Genomic DNA, 22,526 nt, shown 5'->3' on the forward strand with positions numbered 1-22,526 from the left:
GCCCTGGGGGGGGGGGGGGGCGGGGGGGGGGGGGGGGGGGGGCCGGGGGGGGGGGGGGGGGGGGGGGGCGGGGGGGGGGGGGGGGGGGGGGGGGCCGGGGGGGGGGGGGGGGGGGGGGGGGGGGGGGGGGCCGGGGGGGCGGGGCGCCCGGGCGGGCCTGCCCCGAGTCACACTCGGCGCCGCGGGCGCAGCGAGCGAGACGGCCGGGCCGCGGCGAGCAGGCGGACGAGCGGTGCCCGGGCCCAGGCGGGGCGGGCGGCAGTGCGGGCGGCGCCGGGCGCCCGGGCCCAGCGGGAGCCGAGGGAGCGGAGCTGGACACGGGGCGGCCGCCGCGCTGCGGCTGGGACCGGCACCCTGGCCCGTTAGTCCAAGCGGGAGCTTCAGGAGAAGCCTTCACAGGAGACTCGCCCTGCCTCTCCCTCCCCTCCGGCCCAGGCCTCGCTTCGCTCCCCGCCCGCCCATGGTCCCCGTCCCTCCGCGGCGCCGGCGCCCTCCCACCGTGCCCGCGCGGCCCTCCTTCCCGCAGCTCTCTGCCCTCCCAGCCACTTCAGCCGTGAGGTGCCCCCGGGCCTTTTCTTTGTACCAGCTTCCCCCCCACCCCCACCCCGTCGCAGTCACGGATCCCTTTTTCCTTCTCAGCTTTAGATTCATCAGCCTACTTCACCTCTTACTGTCCCCATCCCAGGCGCAGGCCCCCTTGGTCCCTCCCTCCTCCTGCCACCCTACTGTTAGTCCTCCATCCTTGCCCTAGGCTGGTAGACCCACTCCTCACCCACCCTGGGGCTTCCTCCCATCTCCTCCTCCTCTCCCCTCCCCACCACTTGCTGTAGTATCCCAGCTCACCTAGCTTATCCTCACTTCTCTTCCTGGTCGTCTTCCCCAGGTTCCAGGCTGGGTGCTGCTTGTGCCTCCCCCATAGGCCAGAGGGGCCCCAGGTTCTGGGGTTGGTGGGGCTGCTGCTTTCTCCCCATGGCACTGCCATCACTCCTGCTGTTGGTGGCAGCCCTGGCAGGTGGGGTGCGTCCTCCCGGGGCACGGAACCTGACTCTGGCGGTGGTGCTGCCAGAACACAACCTGAGCTATGCCTGGGCCTGGCCACGAGTGGGTCCTGCTGTGGCACTAGCTGTGGAGGCACTGGGCCGGGCACTGCCCGTGGACCTGCGGTTTGTCAGCTCTGAACTAGATGGCGCCTGCTCTGAGTACCTGGCACCGCTGCGCGCTGTGGACCTCAAGCTGTACCATGACCCTGACCTTCTGTTGGGCCCTGGTTGCGTGTACCCTGCTGCCTCTGTGGCCCGCTTTGCCTCACACTGGCGCCTTCCTCTGCTGACTGCTGGTGCTGTGGCCTCTGGTTTTGCGGCTAAGAATGAGCATTATCGTACCCTCGTGCGCACCGGCCCCTCTGCTCCCAAGCTGGGTGAGTTTGTAGTGACATTACACGGGCACTTCAATTGGACTGCCCGCGCTGCCTTGCTGTATCTGGATGCTCGCACAGATGACCGGCCTCACTACTTCACCATCGAGGGCGTCTTTGAGGCCCTGCAGGGCAGCAACCTCAGTGTGCAGCACCAGGTGTATGCCCGTGAGCCGGGGGGCCCTGAGCAGGCCACCCACTTCATCCGGGCCAACGGGCGCAGTGAGTGTGGCCCAGGCTATTTTAGGGTCAGGGGAGGAGGGTTGCTGTATTCCTGGAGCTCAGCACTGGGAAACTGTAGGTGGAGGTAGGCACTGAGAAGCTGGATGTGGTGGTTGGGGTCAAGAAGTGCGTGTGGACAGAGCACCTGTGAGAGAGCTGAGGCAGTGTATTAGGGGAGCTTGTGGATGTCACAAGCAGATGTAAACAAGGAATAAGATAGCATGAGGGGTGAAGCTTGTGTCGGGGAGAATGTGGGATTGAGGGGAAATTGAATTTGGGGAGCAATATGAGTGCCCTAGAGTAGTGAATGTGGTTGATAGCTGCTCCAAAATGTGTGCTTATTTGTGAGCAGAGACTTCTCAGACTGGGGCACCTAGAACCCTTATTGGCATAAAAATAGTGAGGGCTCCATAAATGGGCTTTGGGGTTTAATAGATTTGGTTGGGAAAGACAGGTAAGGCTTGCACTGAGAGAAATTCTGAGCAGTCAGTGCCTTTGAGCCAGGGAAAGAAAGGGCAGAGTCAGGGTGAGGAGGGCTAGGTGGGGAGCAGCAGGCAGGGCTCTGGGAAGAGGAGGGGCTGGAGGATGCTACCTCCCTTCCTCTGGGGTCTGAAGTCAGGCTCTGACTTCTGCCAGATGGTTCTTACAGCCCCAGGGTACGGGCGACACAGACTCCACGGGGGAGGAGTGGGGAACATCTGCTGGGTGGTCGATAGGTTAGAGCGCTCTTCCTTGCTAAAGATGGAAATGCAGATGGTTCAGAGAGGGGGCTGTCTGGGGTCTTGGATGCTTTCTCAGGGTGCCCCTCTGTCGTGTACCTGCTCCCAGTTGTGTATATCTGCGGCCCTCTGGAGATGCTGCATGAGATCCTGCTTCAGGCCCAGAGGGAGAACCTGACCAATGGGGATTATGTCTTCTTTTACCTGGATGTCTTTGGGGAGAGTCTCCGTGCAGGCCCCACGCGCTCTGCAGGCCGGCCCTGGCAGGACAGTCGCACCCGGGAACAGGCCCAGGCCCTCAGAGAGGCCTTCCAGGTATCATTTGAGCCAAACTTGAAGGAGGAGGGGGAAGAGGAGCTTCTTTGAAGATTCTCTGTTTCTCACAAGACCCACAGAAACCCCAGGAACAGGGCAGGAATTGTGAGCTACAGGAGTGAAATGAACAGAGGCTTTCCGGGTTTAGTGTCATTCTTTCTTAGTTCCCCACTTTTGTGACTCTTTCCTCAGTGTGTCTGCCAAGCTTCCCTCCCACGATCCGGATCCCAGAACACTCACTGACTTTCCTGAGTACCTGTAGTAGACTGTACTGCAGGGAGGAGAGGTTCAGGAAGAGATCTGGCCCCAGCTCCTGGGAGGGCTTCCACCCTTTCTGGAGGGGCAAGGCTGACTGTGGGCCAGGTAGATACAAGTACAGAAGGGACTGACGGTGTGTCCTGGAACAGACTCCTGAGAGCTTCAGCAGTTCGCAGGAGGGAGAGTCAGTGTGGGCTGGGTTTAGGGAAGGCTTTTATAAAGGAGGGAAATTTTATTGTGACTTTAAAGATAGATGTCATATTCCTAGTCAGAGTCAGAGAGAGGATCCAGGCAGCCTGAGCAAAGAGAAAAAGGTAGGAATGGGCACGTTTAGGGGACCAAGAAGACACTGGGCTGACAAGGAAGAAGGGTTCGTGTGAGGCAGATACAGGACAGAATGTTGCAAAGGTGTGATCAGGTTAAGGAGAGCTTTGAACCCGAGGCTAGGGCACCTGGACTTGAATGTGAGGTCCTTGAGATTTTTTTGACGAGCAATGCAGTGACAGAATTCAGGTTGGATGAGAAGAGGTGGAGGCTAGAGGCAGTGAGACCACCTTTAATAGGTTGGAATGGAGAGAAGTGATATGTGCTTGACTAGGTGATGAGAGCAGGAACGGAAGGAGATGGATTTAAGAAAAATTTGTAGGGTAAATTGACATGATTCTGTTCATTTCACTCCTCTGCTCAAAACTTTCAATGACTTATTTCCTGCAGAATAAAGTCCCAGTTCCTTATCCTGACTTTTAAGATCTTCTGCAGTCTGTTCTCAGCCCACCTTTTCAGTCTTCCCTCCTGGCGCCCCTCCTGCCGAGTGCTCCAGCTCACTAGACCGCTCTCAACCCCTCGGCCCATGGGCCCTCTGCCCTCCCTGCTTTTGTGCTCTTTGCTTCTTTTGTCCAGAATGCTCTTCCTAACCTCACCCCAGATCTCTGCCTCTCAAAATCATGCCCATGAATTGTTCCCTGATTCTCCCACCAGTTTTTCACTAACTTATATACATAAGTGTTTCTTATTTATTTATTATATCCCTCCTTTTCACAGAAAGTATTTGAGGTGGCATATAGGATAACCTTAAGGTCCTTTCAACCTTGAGATTCTTTGACTCTAAGTAGATGTGACTAAGGGCTGGACTTGGGTGGCCGTCTTCTCCAGTGAGTAAGGGTTTATGTGGCTGTGATTATGTATCTGGTTGTGTCTGACTGTGAGTGACAGAGCTGTTTGCATGCCTGAGTATGAGTCTGTGACTGTCATGCTTGAACATGGGCAGCAGCAGGACAGGTTTTGTTTATGCTTTAATTTTTGTCTAAAACAACCTTCTCACCTTTGTCTGGATAGTGCTTGTGTATTCTTTTTTTAAAATTATTGAGGCCATATTAGCTTATAACAGTGTGTAAATTTCAGGTGTACGTTATTATATTTCAGTTACTGTATAGACTGCATCGTGTTCATCAACAGTAGTCTGGCTTTCATCTGTCACCATACACATGTGCCCCTTTACCCCTTTCATCCTCCCCCCACCCCCTATGCTTGTGTATTCTTTAAGACTCACATCAGTTATTTTCCCTTCTGGGAAACAAATTCTGAATCCCAGGTTGGACTGAGTTCCCTACTCTTGTGCTTAACTCTGTCTCCTAGAGAAGTTGCCACACTATCCAGTCGTGTTAGATTTGTTTGAAGACTGACTCATTCTATTAGTGTTTATCAGGCACCTTTTATGTCCCAGGCCCTGTGCTAGGTGCTGGTAGACAGTGGAGAACATAACAGATGTAGTCTCCACCTTTTTGGAGCTTATGTTTAGTAAGATAGATAGACATTAAACAAATACACAAATAAGTACAAACAGAACAATGTGTGATAAGTTACTAAAAAGAATAGAGTGGCGTGAGGATGGATAACGAGGGGATGTACTTTAGCTAGTGTGGTCAAGGAGGGTCTCTGGTACTCTCCCCATAGGAGGACTCCATGGCCTTTTTGAGGAAAGAAGACTCTCTTTCTGTGTGAGAATTCCTGCCAGCCAGGGGGCCCCAGCTCTTAGGGCAGGCTGAGAAGGGTCTAGTCAGCTAGCAATCAGCAGTGTGTATCAATTCTCCGTTCTCGCACTTACTCTAGGCATTATTCAGACAGACAAAGAGGGAAGTTTTGCTATGACACAAAAGAAGGGCAAATAGGCTTAAGAATATGCCCAGGGAAAAATCCAGGCTGTGGGCTGGGGTGGGGTGAGGGGGCAACGAACTGTCGTCTAGCCAAGCTGCTCTCATCCTTTGCCTATGCTGAAGCCAGGCAGGGGGTGAGGGGACTTGGGTGGTCAGCTCCAGCCAAAGATGAGAAAGCAGAGAGCCTTGACCCCAGAGCTACCTGGCCGACTGGGGTCCCAGACCAGGCCAGCCTGGAGAAGGTGGCAGTAGAGGCAAGGAGTCTTTGATCTAGATGCCCAGAGCTTTTCCAGGAGGGTGTGGTGCCCGTGTCATAGCTACGGGGGGAGAGGGCTCTGAAATTAATCGTGTTGATGTGATTTTTCTCCCATTAAGCCAGGGCTCATGCTGATCTCTGTACTATTCCATGCGCCCAGCACATATTGTTGAGCTGAAGGAAGGTGTGTGTTGGGGAGAGGGGGAGGGCTAGGATTCGTCTAGATGGGAGTAGAGCTGACAGGTACTGTGAACCAAGATGATCAACCAGGATAGGGAAGAAAAAGTAGATACAGTGGACTCAATAAGCAAGTGACCAGACTCTAAGGATCCAGAGGCCCAGGCTGGGCATTTGAGGACTACGGGGTCAGAAACCTAGGCCCAGGTCACGGCCCAGCTGACCAGCATAAGATTGGGTTACAGATGGGGACACCAGCAGCTAGAATGGAAGTGAGCACTAAACCCAGGGCTGTGGAGGGCAGAGTCTCCTCTGGACACCAGTCTGTCTGTTTAGGCCACTGTTGGCGGCGCCTCCTGCTGAGGCGGAGTGGGTCCCGGTGGGGGTGGGCCTGCAGGCAGAGGCAGGCTTCTGCTGCCCGTGCACATTTCCTACGTGCCCTTCCGGCTTCTGCCTGCTGCTGAACCCGGCTTTGTGAACCTTTGCTTGTTTTTTTTCACCTGGGGTCCACTGTGAAATGGGACACCATTGCCTACCTTTACCTTCTGCTCTCTAGCCCCTAAGCAAGCACAGAAATTCTTTGGAGGTTCTTCTTTTTTAGTAGTAGTAGCCACTGCAAAGAGTCTAGCACAGCAGTTTTCAAAGTGTCGACTTGGGATCCTGGGGGCCCCTGAAATCCTTTTAGGGGGACCATGAGGTCAAAACTATTTTAAAAATAACGCTAAGGTGTTATTTGCCTCTGTCGCCCTCATTCTTCCATGGTTGTACCGTGGAGTTTTCCAGAGGCTACGTGCTATGTGATGATGTCACTGCTCTGGCAGCTATAGATGGTGTGCTTGTGTATTCTTGTGTTTAAAAAATTGTCAGTTTTAATTTATAATATGGTAAATATTGATAGATATAATCCAAATAAACAAAAGGTCTTTGGGGTCCTCAATAATTTTTAGTAGTGCAAAGTGGTCGTGCGACTAAGAAGTTTGAGAATTGCTCGTCTAGCAAACAAACAGACCTAGAGAATTAGTGTTTAAAAAGTGTTAAAAACCTATCACCAGGCTTCATATTGAAATGTAAGTTGTGTTAAGCTTGATCTTTTTGAGCTCTTTTTTGTTTTTTCCTTTTTCTTGATTTCCTAGTCTACTATTACTGGAAGTGGCACCTCTCATTGGATGTTTTTGCTTTTGGTGAGGAAGATTGGCCCTGAGCTAACATCTGTTGCCAGTCTTCCTCTTTTGGCTTGAGGAAGATTGCCACTGAGCTAACATCTGCGACAGTCTTCCTCTATTTTTGTATGTGGGATGCCACCATAGCATGGCTTGATGAGCAGTGTGTGGGTCCATGCCTGGGATCCAAACTCACAAACCCTGGGCCGCTGAAACAGAGCACGAACTTAACCACTACGCCACTGGGCCAGCCCCTTTTTGAGCTCTTTTACTGACTTTTTCACATTGTTTGTCAACAATATTTTACCCCTCTATTTTCCTTTTATTCTTGGAACAGGTGTTACTGGACACACTCAGTCCCCCTCTTCTTTTTAATTTTGCCTGAGAGTGAGGGCGTATTTGAAGTGTGTGATCGAGCATCCAAATGCTCCAGGAAGAATAATTACATCATGGAGCAAATCCTGTCTAATATAATGAATGTATATTAGAAACTGACTTCCTTGTTTCCTACCTGGAATGAATTGATACACAGGGATGCACCACATGGTGATAGACCACATGTACGATGGTGGTCCTGTAAGATTAGTAGCATCTAGCTTAGGTGTGGAGTAGGCTATACTGTCTCAGTTTGTGCAAGTACACTCTGTGCTGTTTGCATGATGATGAAATCGCCTTACAACGCATTTCTCAGAATGTGTCCCTGTTGTTAAAGTGATGCTTGACTGTATATCAGGTATATCTCTATGGTCTACATGTACTTTCTATGACAGGAATTAACAAAACTGGTACAAATGTCTAGATTTTAATCTATCATTTCACCAAGTCACATTTCACAAAATATATTGATCTGAAGTCTTTCCCTGATGTGGCGATGCCAGTTTCCTGTCCAAGGCAGAGGCTGGTCTCAGTGATGGTGTGGGTCTGAGGTGCAGGCAGAGGCCAGGATGTCCATCAGCTAAGGAAGGGGAAATGGACATGTGTGGGGCTGGAGAGAGTCAGGCAGGCACCCTGGTGAGAGACAGACACGCTGACTTGTGGCCAGTGAGATGTGTGCATGGCTGAGACCATGTGTGTCATTTGCTAATCTGTGAAACGTGTGTGAGTGTGAGACTGTGTGTTCTCTGTGACAGATGTCTGTTCCTTAATGACGTGTAGGTCCATGCCAGTATGCAAGACACTGCTGCTTATGGTAGGAGTTCCACACATGTTAAATGAATGGGCTCACGGCTTTTCACAGATGGAATCACTGTCTCACGGTATCTTCCCCAGTTGTCATAGGACCTGAAATCTCTTTAATTCATGGGATGCAGGCACTGTTCAAGTGGCCCAAATGAAAAAATAAACATCTTGCTGATAACATTAATGGTCATGAACACCTCAGAGAGGAGCTGTTGATCAGTGTTGTCCTTGCTAGTGAACAGGTGCCCAGAAAGGAGGAGACAGAGGAGCTGTGGGTGCTGCGGCAGCTTGGCAAGGAGGCCCAGGGGCTAGTAGGGGCTTCAGGAAGATGAGGGGCTGGCTTTGGGAATGGAGTTGACTTCTTCTATTTCCCAGTCTCTACCTTCCCAGAGCCATCTTCGCTACCTTTCATGGAGGAGTGCCACTCCCTGTCCCCAGATGCATTGAACACACCACATACACACCACACACACGCAAATGCACACACACACAGATTCTGGTGTCCTCTCAGCCTTGAGACTCACCCATGTATATTTTATATCATGTGTATTTCACCCAGGTTCCCTGTCCTGCTTCCTCTCTTCCCCTAATGCCCATCTTGAATCCTGTTCACTCTCCCCCATGTGCTGTTGGTACAGACAGTATTGGTGATCACATACCGAGAACCCCCAAACCCTGAGTATCAGGAATTCCAGAATCGTCTGCTGATAAGAGCCCGGGAAGATTTTGGTGTGGAGCTGGCCCCCTCCCTGGTAAGTAGATCTCTCTTTCCCTGAGAGTCAGGCCAGGCTTTGAGGAAGGACGCTTCTCCTTAACTCTACAACAAGTCTCGTCCATGGAGCCAGTCCTACTTTGGGGGCTGTCCACTTCCATCCAGAATTTTTCCTTCTTCCCTAGTGTGCAGTGAGGTAGGGATGGCAACTTAGGAGTGATAGGAGGGAAGAAAGCAAACCAGAAAAGAGAAGAGATAGAAGGAGACCCCAGAGATGGGAAAGGGGGTTGGGGAAGGGGGCCTGGCAGGACATTTGGAGAGCACTGCTGAAGTTACCACCCCCAGATGAACCTCATTGCCGGCTGCTTCTATGATGGGATCCTGCTATATGCTGAAGTCCTGAACGAGACAATACAGGAAGGGGGCACCCGGGAAGATGGACTTCGAATTGTGGAGAAGATGCAGGGACGAAGATACCATGGTAATGAAGAGGGTGAGACGGAGGCCAGAGGGCTGCCGTCAATCTCAGGAGTAGAGTAGGCAGAAGAGAGTGGAGGGGGCAGAAGAAGATACAGATACCAGGGGCAGGAGGGAGAGTTCGTAGGAGCCGGGGGACATGGCAGAGGTGGGCACATATTAAGAATGGGCAGGGGTGGACTCTGAGGTAATTGTGGAGACGGGGGGGAGAGGGGAAGGGGCTGGGGTAGATCTCAAAGTAAGGGCTACTCTTTTCTATCGTAGGTGTAACTGGATTGGTTGTTATGGACAAGAACAATGACCGGGAGACAGATTTTGTCCTGTGGGCCATGGGAGACCTGGATTCTGGGGACTTTCAGGTGAGGGGGGAGGAGGACATGCAGCTGAACATGCAGCTTTCAAGGGTTCAGCGGCGGCGGAATCAAAGGTGCTAGAGGCAGGGAGTTCTTTTCTCTGCTGGAGCTGCATCCTGGGTGGGTGGAAGGTTGGGGAGAAAAGCAGCCAGGTAGCTGGGGTCTAGGGGAGGAGGCTGGTGGGAGCAGGCCTGTGGGCCCAGTCTTCTCCTTCCTCACAGCCCGCAGCCCACTACTCAGGAGCTGAGAAGCAGATTTGGTGGACAGGACGGCCTATCCCCTGGGTGAAGGGGGCCCCCCCCTTGGACAATCCCCCCTGTGCCTTTGAGTTGGACGACCCATCCTGTGATAAAAGTGGGTGTGTGCAGGGACTGGGTGCAATCCTTCCTCCCTTTACCTCCATTCTCTTACCTCCCCTCGCTGACTCCCCACCCTTCGCTCTATTTTTACCTCTTCTCTATACCCCCTCCTTACTTCCTTCCCTCAAGAAATCTGTCTGCCCCTGCACCCTGAGCATCACCTCTCCCCATTCACACAACCCCCCACACAGTCTTTCTCAGGGTCCCCCTCTCCCCTTCAGCTCCACTTTCAACTCTGGCAATTGTGGCACTGGGCACAGGAATCACTTTCATCATGTTTGGTGTTTCCAGCTTCCTCATTTTCCGGTGAGTTCTGGGCTTTTCACTGACCTGCCCACTCCCTCCCCATCACCACACGGTCTGGCTGAGGCCAGGTGGTCCCTGTAACATGGCATGGTCTCTTAATTAATTGGTGGTTGTCTCTCAGACCTCTCATCCTCCTCTCTAGCCTTACTCCTTAGTTGTCTTTTACCCAAGGGGTTGTTTTTCCCACTTTTTGTTCTTGACTGGGTATAGTAACTCATTATTTTGAGTGGAGTCTTATAAGGGCAAAGGTGAATTTTCTATGGATGCTACCACTTTAAAAAGGAACTTTCACCTTCAGCCTCTGTGTTTTTAAATGAGCATAGGGCCAGTGTCAGATATGTAGAGAATGTAGCCTTCTCTCAGTCCTGTCTCTTGGGTGTAACAGTTGAAGGAAAGCCCCTGCAACCCCACTGTTGGTTTATGGGGTGGTAGGATTGGGCTTGCCAGTCAACTAAGGTGTACAGTCCTTACAGAAAACTGATGCTGGAGAAGGAGCTGGCTAGCATGTTGTGGCGCATTCGCTGGGAAGAGCTGCAGTTTGGCAATTCAGAGCGCTATCATAAAGGTGCAGGCAGTCGCCTCACACTGTCACTGGTGAGCCCTTATCTCAGCTGTCCCTTTGCTTCCCTCTGAGTTCCTGTCCTTTCTTACCCTGGACCTTTCCCAGCACATTGGCCTGTAATGATAGCCCCTGCACTACCACCATCATCTAATGTTCCTTTCATCCTTCCGCCTCCATGTTGCCCTTGGCCCCAGCGGGGATCCAGTTACGGCTCGCTCATGACAGCCCATGGGAAATACCAGATCTTTGCCAACACCGGTCACTTCAAGGTGAACAGTCATCCGCTTGTTCTGGTCCCCACCATCTCATCCTGTCTCATCCCCACCTGCCACTTCTGCCCATGAACCTCTGCCCTCATAACCCTCTTCTCGATGTCCAGCTGAACTCCTGGATGCTCCCACAGTTCTCCAGTATTTCCTAGCATTCAGAAACTCCTTCTGATATTAATTTTCCTTTTCCCCTTCATTCCCACCATCAGGGAAATGTAGTCGCCATCAAACATGTGAATAAGAAGCGCATTGAGCTGACCCGGCAGGTTCTGTTTGAACTCAAACATGTATGTAAGGGCATGTGGGTTGAGGGCGAGGGGTAAATAGGGATGGGGAAGAGGAAGGAGAAGACTATGGTTTAGCAAAGTTGGCTAGGAGGGCAAGGGGTTTATTTATAAATGATTTTAAGTTGTAGGTACAAGTAAGAGAAAGGTCCTCTCATGTAGTGGTAGATTTCTGTATCTAATTTTTTAGCTCTTTCAATTCTTTTTTCCTTCCCATTGTTTTTTTGGCTTTTTTTGCTAGATGAGGGATGTTCAGTTCAACCATCTCACTCGATTCATTGGTGCCTGCATAGACCCTCCCAACATTTGCATCGTCACTGAGTATTGTCCCCGTGGGAGTTTACAGGTGAGGGATAGGTGGAGATTATGGGGGGGAGGAGATTGGCCCAAGTTACACTAACTCTATGCAGGTGATGGCTAGTGAGACTAGGATAGTCACATAATCTATTCATGTCACTTACTAGGATATTCTGGAAAATGACAGCATCAACTTGGACTGGATGTTTCGTTATTCACTCATTAATGACCTTGTTAAGGTGAGTCTTCCCCATTCCTCCTTAAGAGTTCATCTGTTTTAAAATGCTTCCATCTTTCTATCTTTGCTTATGATTTCTCCTTGTAGTCCTGTAAAACTCCCGTTCTTTCCATTTCCCCTTGTTCCTATGGTTGGGTGAGAATGGGTAAACAAGTGATCTGGGGTTTTTAATTGGGGGGAATGAATTTTATCTGCCTGTACTTGTGGAGAATTTTTGTCTTCCTGCCGTATATATCTCAGATCTCTCTCCATCATTTTTTTTTCCTTTTTTTTTTTGCCTCTAGAGCTTATGTTAAAATCCCTTAGCAGGGAAAAGATGAGTGGGGTCTCCAAACGTATTTGTCTCCTGTTTTTTCTCATCATTTATTCTCTGACCAATATTTGGCATAGCTGCTCTTTTGTTCAGAAAAACTGAAATTTAAAAAAGAAGATTTATTAGTAAAACTAAGAGAAGCCAAGGAAAATTATACTAAACCTTTGGTATCTTCCGATATACTAGGTTTCAACTACTTTGAAGTGACCCAGAGGCCCATGGATTTACAGAGTATGAATTTGAATCTTGCATGGGTTGGACAGATGTTTAGAAGCATGACTTCTAGTGAGCTGGCCTAGTGGGTCACCTGTACCACACCCAAGGCTGGCTTTGGTTTTTCTGCTTAATTCTCATGAGGTTATTTAAAAAAACTTTTTGTGTGAAAGTATGCCATCAAATGAGAGATGAAATATTAGGCAAAGTTGATGTGGCACTCAACTAGAGGTGTGATGATAAACATGAAAACAACATGACTCTTGAGAAAACAATGATTTGATGCAAAAGTGATTTAGATCAAAGCCAGAAGCCTAATCATTTCTGTATTCACAAATTTGGAGATTCCCAAAGGTTTTGTTGATATGAAAAGGAATAAAAAGAAAGCGTTCATAGAAACTAGAGTTATGAATTGTTTAGGTTCAGAGCTAAACATTTAGACAGAGGTGTTTTGGATTAGCATACAGAACACTATATCCTTTTTCTGTTCCATCTGAACTGACTTGAGTGGGCTCCTGGGGTTTCATTTTGGAAAGCACCACTCTGCCCTCTTAGGACCTGCCTCATAGGCAGAGGTTTTCTTCTCTCTGGCTCCATGGGGCTGGAAGTTTCAGGCTTCTGCATTGGCTTGGCAGCTGTCTCCTACTTGTGTCCATTTTCCAGGTTTTTCTAATTTACTATTTTCTCCACCTTCTGTCTGGCCACGCATCCCCTCTAGCAGATTGCTTTCCTCCTCCATCCTAACTTGCATGCCTACAGGGGGTTGTATGTTAAAGTTTACAACTAGTCTTCCTTGGTGCATCCGGGTACTCTTGATACCTAAGTCTCAAGCCGTGTCTGTCTAATAAGTAGTGGCCATGGATTTGAGGCCACCATGGGTGTCATACCATTCTTGGGGTTTTCCCTCATAGTTCTGTTCCCTTTACTACTCAGAAGACTGTCTGCTTTTTCCAGGGTAATAACTGATAGCTCCCCTTGTCCCTCCTCTTAAGCATTTCTCCTATTCTTGGTGCCTACATGCCAATATACTGCTTATGGTACCAGGAAGGGATGACTCTCCTATTCTGCCTATTTCCTTGAGTGGAAACTGTGTAAAAAATGCCTTCCAAAATTGGCTTAGTGTTTTAATGGTCCCAAGATCTTTAGACAGCTAGGTAATGTCCATCTCAGGGAGAAGGGGTATCCTAAGCCAGATATGATCCAATCCCATGACTTGATCTGTATCCTGCAGGGCATGGCCTTTCTCCATAACAGCATTATTGCATCCCATGGGAGTCTCAAGTCCTCCAACTGTGTGGTGGATAGTCGATTTGTGCTCAAAATCACAGACTATGGCCTGGCCAGCTTCCGATCAACTGCTGAACCTGATGACAGCCACGCCCTCTATGCCAGTGAGGCCTTCTTCCATGAGCCACTTTTATATTGCTCCTTTGGCCCTGATCACTTCCTGATCATTTCCACCTAGGAAGGGTGGGAGAGGGAGATGGAGGGACAGTAATATGGGGAGCTTTATGGGAATGAGCCCAGGTGGGCTTGGGGATACTTTTTGAGGACCTGGCCAGCCTATTCTCTCTTTCCAGAGAAGCTGTGGACTGCCCCAGAACTGCTCAGCGGGAACCCCTTGCCAACCACGGGCATGCAGAAGGCTGATGTCTATAGCTTTGGGATCATCTTACAGGAGATAGCACTTCGCAGTGGTCCTTTCTACTTGGAGGGCTTGGACCTCAGCCCCAAAGGTGAGAGTCAATCTACTACCCACAGGCTTCTCTACCTGGGGGCTCTGTTCTTCATCCAAACCCTTTATCACCCTCAGAAATTGTCCAGAAGGTCCGAAATGGTCAGCGGCCATATTTCCGGCCGAGCATTGACCGGACCCAACTGAATGAAGAACTAGTTTTGCTGATGGAGCGATGTTGGGCCCAGGACCCAGCTGAGCGGCCAGACTTTGGACAGATTAAGGGCTTCATTCGCCGCTTTAACAAGTGAGAGGGCACAAAGGGACAGGGGCTCCCCAGGGATAGAAGCCTCATCAGTCTTAGATGAGGTGGGGCTGGTGGGGCCAAGAGGGTGGGTTGTAGGAAGTCCTTGGAGTCTTGAGAATCTTGGAGCCGGTACCATATCCTGGCCTCCCCCCAGGGAGGGTGGCACCAGCATATTGGACAACCTCCTGTTGCGCATGGAGCAGTATGCCAATAACCTGGAGAAGCTGGTGGAGGAACGCACACAGGCCTATCTGGAGGAGAAACGCAAGGCTGAGGCTCTGCTCTACCAAATTCTACCCCAGTGAGACTCTTGTTCCCCTTCTTGAATTTTCCTTTGGTATTCTGCTTTGTTGGGTTCTGCCTCATCCAGCTCCTGAGAACTCACTTCCCAACCCTTAGAAGAACCTTGCTTTGTTACATCTTGCCACAGTGAGTCTTTCTGGCTATAGACTATGTATTTTCATTCTGTCTCCAAATGAGCAGTGCTGCCTTCCCATCCCTTCTTCTAGGACACTGCTTTACCGTGCCTTTGCTGCAGCAAGTGTTTGTGGAACAATCCCAACTTGAGACATTTAGCCCCCATCCCAGGCATCCCCTTCCAACCCCCTACCACTTGTACACCTTACCTTGCGCTAGACTGTAAAGTCTTCCCAGCCACCTTCCTTCTCCTCCACCAGGCTTAGCTTTCATGTTAGAACTCATCTCTGCTCCAGCCATACACTCCTTTCTTCTCTCTCCCTTCCATCCTCTTTCTCTGACTTTGGCTCAAACTGCACCATTGCCTCCTAGTTCAGTGGCAGAGCAGTTAAAACGGGGAGAGACTGTACAGGCTGAGGCCTTTGACAGTGTTACCATCTACTTCAGTGACATCGTTGGCTTCACTGCTTTGTCAGCAGAGAGCACCCCTATGCAGGTGAGAGCTATGGGTGAGAGGTACGGGGGGAGGATAGGGACCTGGGAAGCTTCACTGGGGCATAGGGATTCTTGATAGTAGGGAAGATTAGTTTGTTCTGAAGTTCCCATATCTTGTTATGGCTGTGGGTTAAGAATTCTTAGAAAGTTGGGCACAAGTCTCAGGGCCTCTACTTTCCCATCCCCATTAGGTGGTGACACTTCTTAATGACCTGTATACCTGTTTTGATGCCATAATTGACAACTTTGACGTCTACAAGGTGAGAGCTGGGGCTACCCTCCTACTGAGACCCCCTTAAAACCCAGTCTCCCTGAACCCCACATGCCTTACCTGCTCCATGGTCAATTTTCCTCTTGGGTCTCCAGCATCCTAGTGCTGGAGTGCCCTCTGTAGACAAATGAGGCTCTGGCACTCTAATTGTACATTCCAGTCTAATTTCTGGTGAATCCTCTGGCTTTCCTAATTGGAACCATCACAAGATTTAGCCCCTATTTGCCTGGGGGTATACATACAGCCTATCTATCTTTTTTTCTCTTCTATCCCCTCCAGACATGGAAGAATCATACAGGATGTGGGTACAGAATGATTTATTGGGGTGAGGGACAAGCTGTGTTACAAAAGTTTTTTGTTGAAGTCATTGAGTTAGCACAGGGTGGGCTTTATTGTGCTTGGGAATAAAAATGATCTGGATTTGAATATTGGCTTTGTGGCTGACTGTGTGGCCTTGGGCAAGTAACAGAAGCTCCCTGAGCCGCAGATGTTTTATCTGTAAGACGGAAATAATAGATTTATCGTGGAAAGCGCCTAACGTTGTGCAGATAATAAATATCTATTTCTGTCTCTTCCCTTTGGGCTTACTCTACCATCTCTGTTATTATTGTAACAAAGAACTCCCATAAACTCTTTAACCCAGATTCACCAATTGTTTATACTTCCCCCCTTTGCTTTAGTTTTTAAAAAATCTATCTATATAATTATTTTCGGAACCATTTGAGAGTTTCAGATATTGTGCCTCTTTGTTCCTCAAAAGTTCAGTATCTCATTCCTAAAAACAAGGACATTCTCTTACACAACTCCAGTATAGTTAATAAAGCCAGGCACCTGCCTTCTCACCTTTGACCGTTGAGGCTGTCTGAGGCCCACTTCACTGGGCCAGCCTGGCCCCCTCACCCTCTCTGGGCTCCCCAGGTCAGCCCTATTTTCTTGCCTCTATTTGACAGCAGAGCCTATTTGTCCATGTCCTGTTGCAGACAGGCTGTCCATTCACTCAGCAAATGTTTACTGAGCATTCCCCAGGTGCTGGGGTGGCGCAGGAGGATTTAACGATTCCTTGACTTCCCCTTTCCCCAAGATTCTCAGGACCATGGCACTTATTTTGTACTCAATGTTCTGGCCTCCCAGACTGTCAGGATGACTCATAGTGGTGTCCAGTTTGTCTCCTTCTACTCTTTCCCATTCCCATTGATAAAGACAGAGGTGACATTTTAATCCCCCTCTCAATCAGGTAGAGACGATTGGAGATGCCTACATGGTGGTATCCGGTCTCCCAGGACGAAATGGTCAACGCCATGCCCCGGAAATTGCTCGTATGGCCCTAGCATTATTGGATGCAGTTTCTTCCTTCCGCATCCGCCATCGACCCCATGACCAGCTGAGGCTACGTATAGGGGTCCACACTGGTAAGGCTGACTCTCGCTCCAGCCCAAGTATCCACTTTTCCCAGGCTCTCTCAACCTGTTTCTTCTCATAGGGCCTGTCTGTGCTGGGGTCGTTGGCCTGAAGATGCCCCGCTATTGTCTTTTCGGTGACACAGTGAACACTGCTTCTCGAATGGAATCTAATGGTCAAGGTGAGACATTAACCCTCGACTCCAGCTTCAGCCTCAACCTCTGTTGTCCTTTTCTGCCTTTCAGAATTCCTCCAAATCTCTCAGTCTGAGAGATCACGGTTCCTGGCTGCCCCATCCTCGGTTGTATTTTGGTTCTGGTGCATGTGCACCGGGAAGATTGAGAGCTTCTGAGGGCTGGTGGTTGGGTAGAGCTCTCTGTTGCCGCCAGTTCTTCTGTTGCCTTTTCTTTGATTCTTTTTTCCACCATCCCCCACACCACAACCCAGCCCTGAAGATCCATGTCTCCTCTACCACCAAGGATGCCCTGGATGAGCTAGGATGCTTCCAGCTAGAGCTTCGGGGGGATGTGGAGATGAAGGTGATGGCAGGTCATGGGGAGGGGTCATGGAAAGGGAGGATGAAAGTGATTCTGAGGATCGTGGGGGAAGAGAGGGAGATAAAAGGAATAACCGAAGAATCTGAATTATCTCCACTGCTCTGCTCCCAGGGAAAGGGAAAGATGCGAACTTACTGGCTCCTGGGAGAGCGCAAAGGACCTGCTGGGCTCCTGTAAGCCCCACTTCTTCCCAAGTCAGACAGTCTGGTACCTGGGTGGGCAGTGGCCACCATCTCTCCACACACCCAAATGGACATTGTCACATGAGATGGAAACCAACGTGCACAAAAACCCGACCTTGTATGGAATTTCTTGCCCTTTGCAGCTCAGCTTTGTACATATATCTGCCCCTCTCTGTCCTGGTCTCCTTTCTCCCTACCTAATGTAAATATCTGTATCTAAACCAGAATATTTTGGCCAAATATAAAACAACAAAAAAAGTAATGGTGTCATAGTCTGGGTTAGGGGCAACTCCAAGGAAAGGTCATGGGTTATGGACACACTAACTCACAGAATGACTGAATTAGCAGTCTCAGGATGAGAGAGCCCTTTATGTAAAGCCCCGACCAAATACAGACAGAATCCACTTCCTTCCCACCTCTCCAGTCCAGTCAGAAATAGATTCCATAGTCCACACCCCACTGCCCTCCTCAACCCTTAGACAGGAGTAGTTCTACCCCCTCCACCACCCTGCCCTCCTCCCTGACAGGCAAGGGAAGATATTTCCCCCACTTGGTGGGAATAATTCCCAGGTTCATAGGGCAAAGGCTGCCCCAGAGATGAAGTTATTGGTGTTGAGAAGCTGCAGTTCTTCCGGAAGGGCGTGTCCAGTGTCTTGATGTTACTGACACCCTGGAGAAGGGCCACGATGAGGACAGATTCCGCTCTGTGCCAAGCCAGAACAGAATAGCCTCTTCCTTGCCTTCTTTCCCCCACTCCCAACACCTCATCGCCCTCACGCACCGGTAGCTGTGGTGCCCTCTGTATCCAGAAGGTTTCAGGCTGCTCCTGATAGTAGTCATGAGGCTGTGAGGGAGAGAGACTGAATACCTCTTGGCCTGAAGCTCCCTCTCTCAATCTGTGGGTCTGCTACTTTCTCCAGCCCGTCAGAGCCCAGCTGTACAAGTGGGGTGGGATGGGTTCTCACCTTTGTTGGGGCAGGAGGCCCTGCTTGCGCCAGCTCCTTTCGGTAGTCATGGTGTGTCACAGACTCGACCTCAAAGTTCTCCCTTGTGGGTTCCTGCTCTGCCTGCACCTCTTTACTATACACAACTGGGGGGCATCAGGGCCATTCTCCCCTGGTTTTTGTCCTTCCCCTCCCTTTCCCTTTCCCCCAGCCTCTCACCAGATCTGGTGCCGCAGGAGCATCTCCAGCATGGCTTCACGCTTCCCTGTGGGAGGGCAAGGAATGAACAGAGTGGGGGAGTCTGGTTAAGAAGCAGGCCCAAAAGAAAAAAATTTGAGAAAAGGAAGGCAAATCGTGGGGCTTTGCCCTTATACCCTTCGGATAATCCAGTCCCACGAAAAATTCCTTCCTCTCTTTTATCTCTGACTAAAAGACTCATTCTGGCCCATTCTCTCATGCTTCACACCTCGGATTGGCTGATGGCGGTTTCCTGGGGGCTGGTATGAGTCTGTCTGGCTGGTGCTGCAGGGCATGGGTGACTGTAGCTGCAGGGACAGCAGTCCCTGGTGTCCGTGTCGGAAGAAGAAACTTTCAGAGCCATCCTGCATGCTTGGGACTCGATCCAGGTGGTTGGTGGCTCTCTGTTGGTCCCAAGTTGAGTGACTATGAGATCCTTTCTGGTACTCACCCTCAACATAACCTCCCCCAGGAAACTGGGAACAGCCTTCAAGAAAAGGGAGCAGGTCAAAACCTTAATACCTCCTCTTCCCAGTTGTAGAGAAGGCACTGGCCCCGTGGCAATGTCTCATCGAGAACCTTATGCTTCCCTTCAACCTCAGGGGGCTTCCATAGCCCTCGGGCACCAGGTTCTGAGACTTGCAAAAATTTCCAGGGTTGTTGTTTCTGAGGCTCCCACTGGGTGTGGTGACTCCAGGGAGGGACCAGATCCGCCCCGGGGTTTGTCAAGCTTGGATGAGTGTAGGGGCTGAGCTCAGGGTCATGGCCACAGCCTAGACTAGGCCTAGAGGCAGGACCAGAACTGGAGCCAGGAAGAGGGCCAGGGCTAGAGCTGAGATAATTTGAAGTACAGGGATCTTGGGTACCAGAGGAAACATAGGCAGGCTCAAAGCCAAGTCTCTCCTGGCCTGTTTTGTGGGTAAAGCTGGGTCCAGCACTGGGCTCCCCAAGAAGACTATCCGAAGAGGGCGCCATGAGAAGGCTCCTCTCAGAGTAGGGTGCTGGGGTCTTTGCAGATGAGGCAGCTGCGTTGGCAGTGGAGACAGCTGCAGTGGCTGCAGTAGCTGCTGCGGTTGAGGCTGCCGGGGGCGACCTAGGAGTGCCATCCGAAGAAGGAAACGGTTCCGAAGTGGGTCCTAGCCCTTCGGAGCTGGACTGTGGGTCTACAGATCTGAAAGAAAACGAACCCGTGAAAGCTGTCAAAAGCGCAGCAGAGCAAGTGCGCCTACCTTTCTTGGCCCCCTACGCGTGCAGCCAGAGCTGCGGCTCTCACCGCGACGGCGGTCCCGCTGTAGACTTGACGGTCTCCATCTTCACCGTCCTAGGTTGCCATAGAGACGGCAAACAATTCCAGGAGACTGCGCAGAACTAGAGCTGGGCGGACGTGGAAGCTGGGGGCGGAGGCAAGTTCTCCGCGCGGCGGAAGTGTTAAACCTGGCGCGGTGTGGAGAGCCTGCTGTCTTCTGTCCCGACTCCGTTCCGCCTCAGCCAGGCTTTTAAGGTTCCGCTGGCCTAAGGCCTTGCCCTCTATACCCAAGCACGATTCTTTGAGGCTTTCTAAAGTGGTTCTTTGTGTTGGAGACAGGCACAGGGCTGTGGTAGCAGACAAAAGTCTGCCTGGGGTATTTGTGGGAGGGCAACAGTACTTTCCCTTAGTTCACTCTCAAAAGTGGAGGGGTGGGGGAGGTAGTCTTCTTAAAATTTTTGAGGATAAAAGTATATCAGACAACAGCTTAAAAGCAAAACGGTGAGACATGGGGATTAGTAAAAGGGAAGCAGCTTTTTTTGGGTGTGATTACTTCTCCAATAAAGGACCCTCACATTAACCATCCTCCTCTGGACCCCCTTAGAATTTGGCTTGCCATCTGAGTAAGGTTCAGGATTGAGCAAGTCTCGGTCCTGGGTTTCAGTCTCTTCCTATACACTCAGGCTTTTCTGCAGCTACTTTTCTAGAAGCTTGTTCCAGGTGGACCACTAGTTATGAGGACTCACAGATCTGTAGGCGAATGCTCCTTTGCCTGTACTACAGGGTGGGCCTCCTTAGTGTCTAACTCAGACCATAGTCAAGGAGGATCATAGCCTTGAATCAGTTTCTTTCCTATTTCTGGTATAAGTCTTTATATATTTAAGACAGGGATCCAAAATTGAGAGAGAGCAAGTTTATTAGCATCATAGGATACCTTTTTTCCCATCCCATCCATGCATCCGGGTCTGTGGTCCTTTGTCAGTTGGTAGCTTCAACCTGGAGGCCACTGGAGCTGTCGGCCCCCAAGCACGTGAATGTGCAGGTGATAGACAGACTGTGCACCCAGCTTCCCATCGTTGATCACTGAAATGGAGCTTGGGGTTAGGGGTCAGGACCACGGGAAAGGTCAAAGAATGAAGATCATATCGAGGGGTAGGTATGAGAATTTACAGGTGAGGGGCTCAAGGGCCAGAAGTCACTCACCAAGTCGGTATCCATCTCCCAGCCCCTCAGCCTTTGCTGTCTCCTTGGCCACAAGGAGAAGGTGTCCTAGAAGCTACAGGGAAACGGGAGAGAGACAGATGGCTTCCTTCACAGGGAGCAAAACCTCTAGCTGAGTCTAGGGCTCCCCCCAGCCAAACCCTTGCCCTGTTCTTCCCACCTGCTGGTCTCCTTCTTCAGCCTGGCTAATCCGAGGAATGGGCTTCTTAGGAATGACCAGGAAGTGCACAGGAGCCTGAGGGGCCACGTCACGGAATACGAGACACTGGGAGCAGTGACAGGCCAGAGGCCACCATGTTACTTCAACATGCTGGATGGGATCTAGGAAATTCCTAAGAGGATGGCTCCTAAGGGCAGCCCACCTGCTGGTCCTCATACAGAATGTCAGCTGGGAGGCTTCCATCCAGGATCCGAGAGAAGATGGTGGGGGCTGCTCCCCGGGGAGCTGCCTGCTGAGCCTTGGCCACTTCGTTCCCATCAGTCACGCCTGCAGCCCCTCGGACCTGAAGGTGGGCCAGACACACCCCAGGGAGGGAGTCGGCAACAGCGCTCCCATATACTGTCAGGGATCGCAGATGAAATAAAAATCTGCTCGGGGGGAAGGATCCAGAACGAGAGCCTGGAGACTTAAGTCCCAGTTCCTATTTTACCACTGAAACAGCCTACATAAATCCCTTCTCTCGGCTTCAAATGTAAAATAAGGGGGTGATCTGCACCATCTCTTAAGACCACTTGGAGCTCTTTCCATTTACTCTCACCTTGTTAAAAGTTTCCATGTATTTCCCTTGTTTTCTGATCTTTAAGCTGGGTTACTTGTTTTATTCAGGTTTTAATACCATTGCCCTGTTTGACACGAGGGCGTCTGGGTGTCGCACTTGACTTCTTCCTATGAATTTTAACTGCAGTCCCGAGGATCGGCGGAGGTGAGAGTTCAGTTAAGTGAACTCGGCAAGCCCGGCCCCGGGGGACTGAGGGCAGGGACGTCCCGGGTTCCCAGAGGCTCAGGGAAGCCTGGACTCAGGGCTGCGACACTGTGGGAGAAAAGGACGAGACGACCCCTCGAGTCGCTCTGGCAGGTGGGGAAGGTGAGGGGCGAACACGAGCGCTCGGCGGAAGGCCAGGGGCCCGAGGGCGGCGCGCCGGGCGCCGAGGGGAGACAGCTCCCGGAGCCCCGAGGGCCGCGCAGCCCTGCCCGCCGGCTCGCTGCCCGCGCAGCACGGCTTCGGAGGCGCCGCCGCGACGCCGGCCCGCCGCCCCGCGAGCCCGGAGCTCGCGCCTCGGGAAGGCCAGCGTCCCCGCCCGGGAGCCGGGGGAGCGCGGCGCCCGCCCGCAGGGCTCCG

At 51.1% G+C, this 22,526-nt stretch overlaps 3 protein-coding genes across 12 annotated transcripts; 1 reads left to right on the plus strand and 2 right to left on the minus strand.

Moving 5' to 3' along the window:
- Window positions 1-112: 112 nt before the first annotated feature.
- Window positions 113-17,933, plus strand: NPR2 (natriuretic peptide receptor 2). Of its 5 annotated transcripts, none has more exons than XM_046671216.1 (22): window positions 113-1,636; window positions 2,465-2,670; window positions 8,492-8,605; window positions 8,911-9,046; window positions 9,307-9,401; window positions 9,617-9,749; window positions 9,976-10,060; window positions 10,525-10,654; window positions 10,817-10,891; window positions 11,101-11,178; window positions 11,417-11,521; window positions 11,640-11,711; window positions 13,468-13,627; window positions 13,817-13,972; window positions 14,050-14,218; window positions 14,373-14,519; window positions 15,008-15,131; window positions 15,322-15,390; window positions 16,636-16,810; window positions 16,882-16,980; window positions 17,247-17,338; window positions 17,468-17,933. In XM_046671216.1, the coding sequence occupies exons 1-22, from the start codon at window positions 970-972 to the stop codon at window positions 17,531-17,533; spliced, it is 3,153 nt and encodes a 1,050-aa protein (XP_046527172.1). In that variant the 5' UTR covers window positions 113-969; the 3' UTR covers window positions 17,534-17,933. The 5 variants fall into 5 exon arrangements, with proteins under 5 accessions (XP_046527172.1, XP_046527175.1, XP_046527198.1 ...); XM_046671219.1 differs by having other exon boundaries at window positions 10,534-10,654; XM_046671242.1 differs by having other exon boundaries at window positions 113-1,417.
- SPAG8 (sperm associated antigen 8) lies at window positions 15,641-20,722 on the minus strand. Of its 5 annotated transcripts, none has more exons than XM_046671296.1 (7): window positions 19,993-20,722; window positions 19,242-19,890; window positions 18,949-19,123; window positions 18,702-18,747; window positions 18,504-18,618; window positions 18,320-18,382; window positions 15,641-15,897 (listed from the first exon to the last, which is right to left on the minus strand). In XM_046671296.1, exons 1-7 carry the CDS (start codon window positions 20,028-20,030, stop codon window positions 15,766-15,768), a joined length of 1,218 nt encoding a protein of 405 aa, XP_046527252.1. In that variant the 5' UTR covers window positions 20,031-20,722; the 3' UTR covers window positions 15,641-15,765. The 5 variants fall into 5 exon arrangements, with proteins under 5 accessions (XP_046527252.1, XP_046527268.1, XP_046527243.1 ...); XM_046671287.1 differs by lacking the exon at window positions 15,641-15,897 and adding an exon at window positions 17,997-18,208; XM_046671312.1 differs by lacking the exon at window positions 18,504-18,618 and having other exon boundaries at window positions 15,822-15,897.
- Window positions 20,723-20,863: 141 nt separating this feature from the next.
- On the minus strand, window positions 20,864-22,520 carry HINT2 (histidine triad nucleotide binding protein 2). Of its 2 annotated transcripts, XM_046671351.1 has the most exons (5): window positions 21,945-22,511; window positions 21,549-21,689; window positions 21,347-21,451; window positions 21,169-21,241; window positions 20,864-21,048 (listed from the first exon to the last, which is right to left on the minus strand). In XM_046671351.1, the coding sequence occupies exons 1-5, from the start codon at window positions 21,960-21,962 to the stop codon at window positions 20,957-20,959; spliced, it is 429 nt and encodes a 142-aa protein (XP_046527307.1). In that variant the 5' UTR covers window positions 21,963-22,511; the 3' UTR covers window positions 20,864-20,956. The 2 variants fall into 2 exon arrangements, with proteins under 2 accessions (XP_046527307.1, XP_046527317.1); XM_046671361.1 differs by lacking the exon at window positions 21,347-21,451 and having other exon boundaries at window positions 21,945-22,520.
- Window positions 22,521-22,526: the final 6 nt, after the last annotated feature.

Source organism: Equus quagga, chromosome 1 (assembly GCF_021613505.1).
Source record: "Equus quagga isolate Etosha38 chromosome 1, UCLA_HA_Equagga_1.0, whole genome shotgun sequence".
In the NCBI taxonomy this organism is placed as follows: domain Eukaryota; kingdom Metazoa; phylum Chordata; class Mammalia; order Perissodactyla; family Equidae; genus Equus; species Equus quagga.

Bases quoted from the DNA above. Each gene is read 5' to 3' on its own strand.
- NPR2 (XM_046671216.1), top strand. From the start codon at position 970: ATGGCACTGCCATCACTCCTGCTGTTGGTGGCAGCCCTGGCAGGTGGG. The intron at 8,606-8,910 runs GTAAGTAGATCT...TACCACCCCCAG, and splicing joins TGGAGCTGGCCCCCTCCCTG to ATGAACCTCATTGCCGGCTG. The intron at 10,061-10,524 runs GTGAGTTCTGGG...TAAGGTGTACAG, and splicing joins TCCAGCTTCCTCATTTTCCG to TCCTTACAGAAAACTGATGC.
- HINT2 (XM_046671351.1), bottom strand. The intron at 21,242-21,346 runs GTGGGAAGAACA...GTTTCCCTGTAG, and splicing joins CTGAAGAAGGAGACCAGCAG to CTTCTAGGACACCTTCTCCT. The intron at 21,049-21,168 runs GTGAGTGACTTC...GCTCCATTTCAG, and splicing joins GGGAGATGGATACCGACTTG to TGATCAACGATGGGAAGCTG.
- SPAG8 (XM_046671277.1), bottom strand. From the start codon at position 20,030: ATGGAGACCGTCAAGTCTACAGCGGGACCGCCGTCGCG. The intron at 19,124-19,241 runs GTATTAAGGTTT...TGGGACCAACAG, and splicing joins TCTACAACTGGGAAGAGGAG to AGAGCCACCAACCACCTGGA. The intron at 18,383-18,503 runs GTGAGAACCCAT...TCTCCCTCACAG, and splicing joins GGCCTCCTGCCCCAACAAAG to CCTCATGACTACTATCAGGA.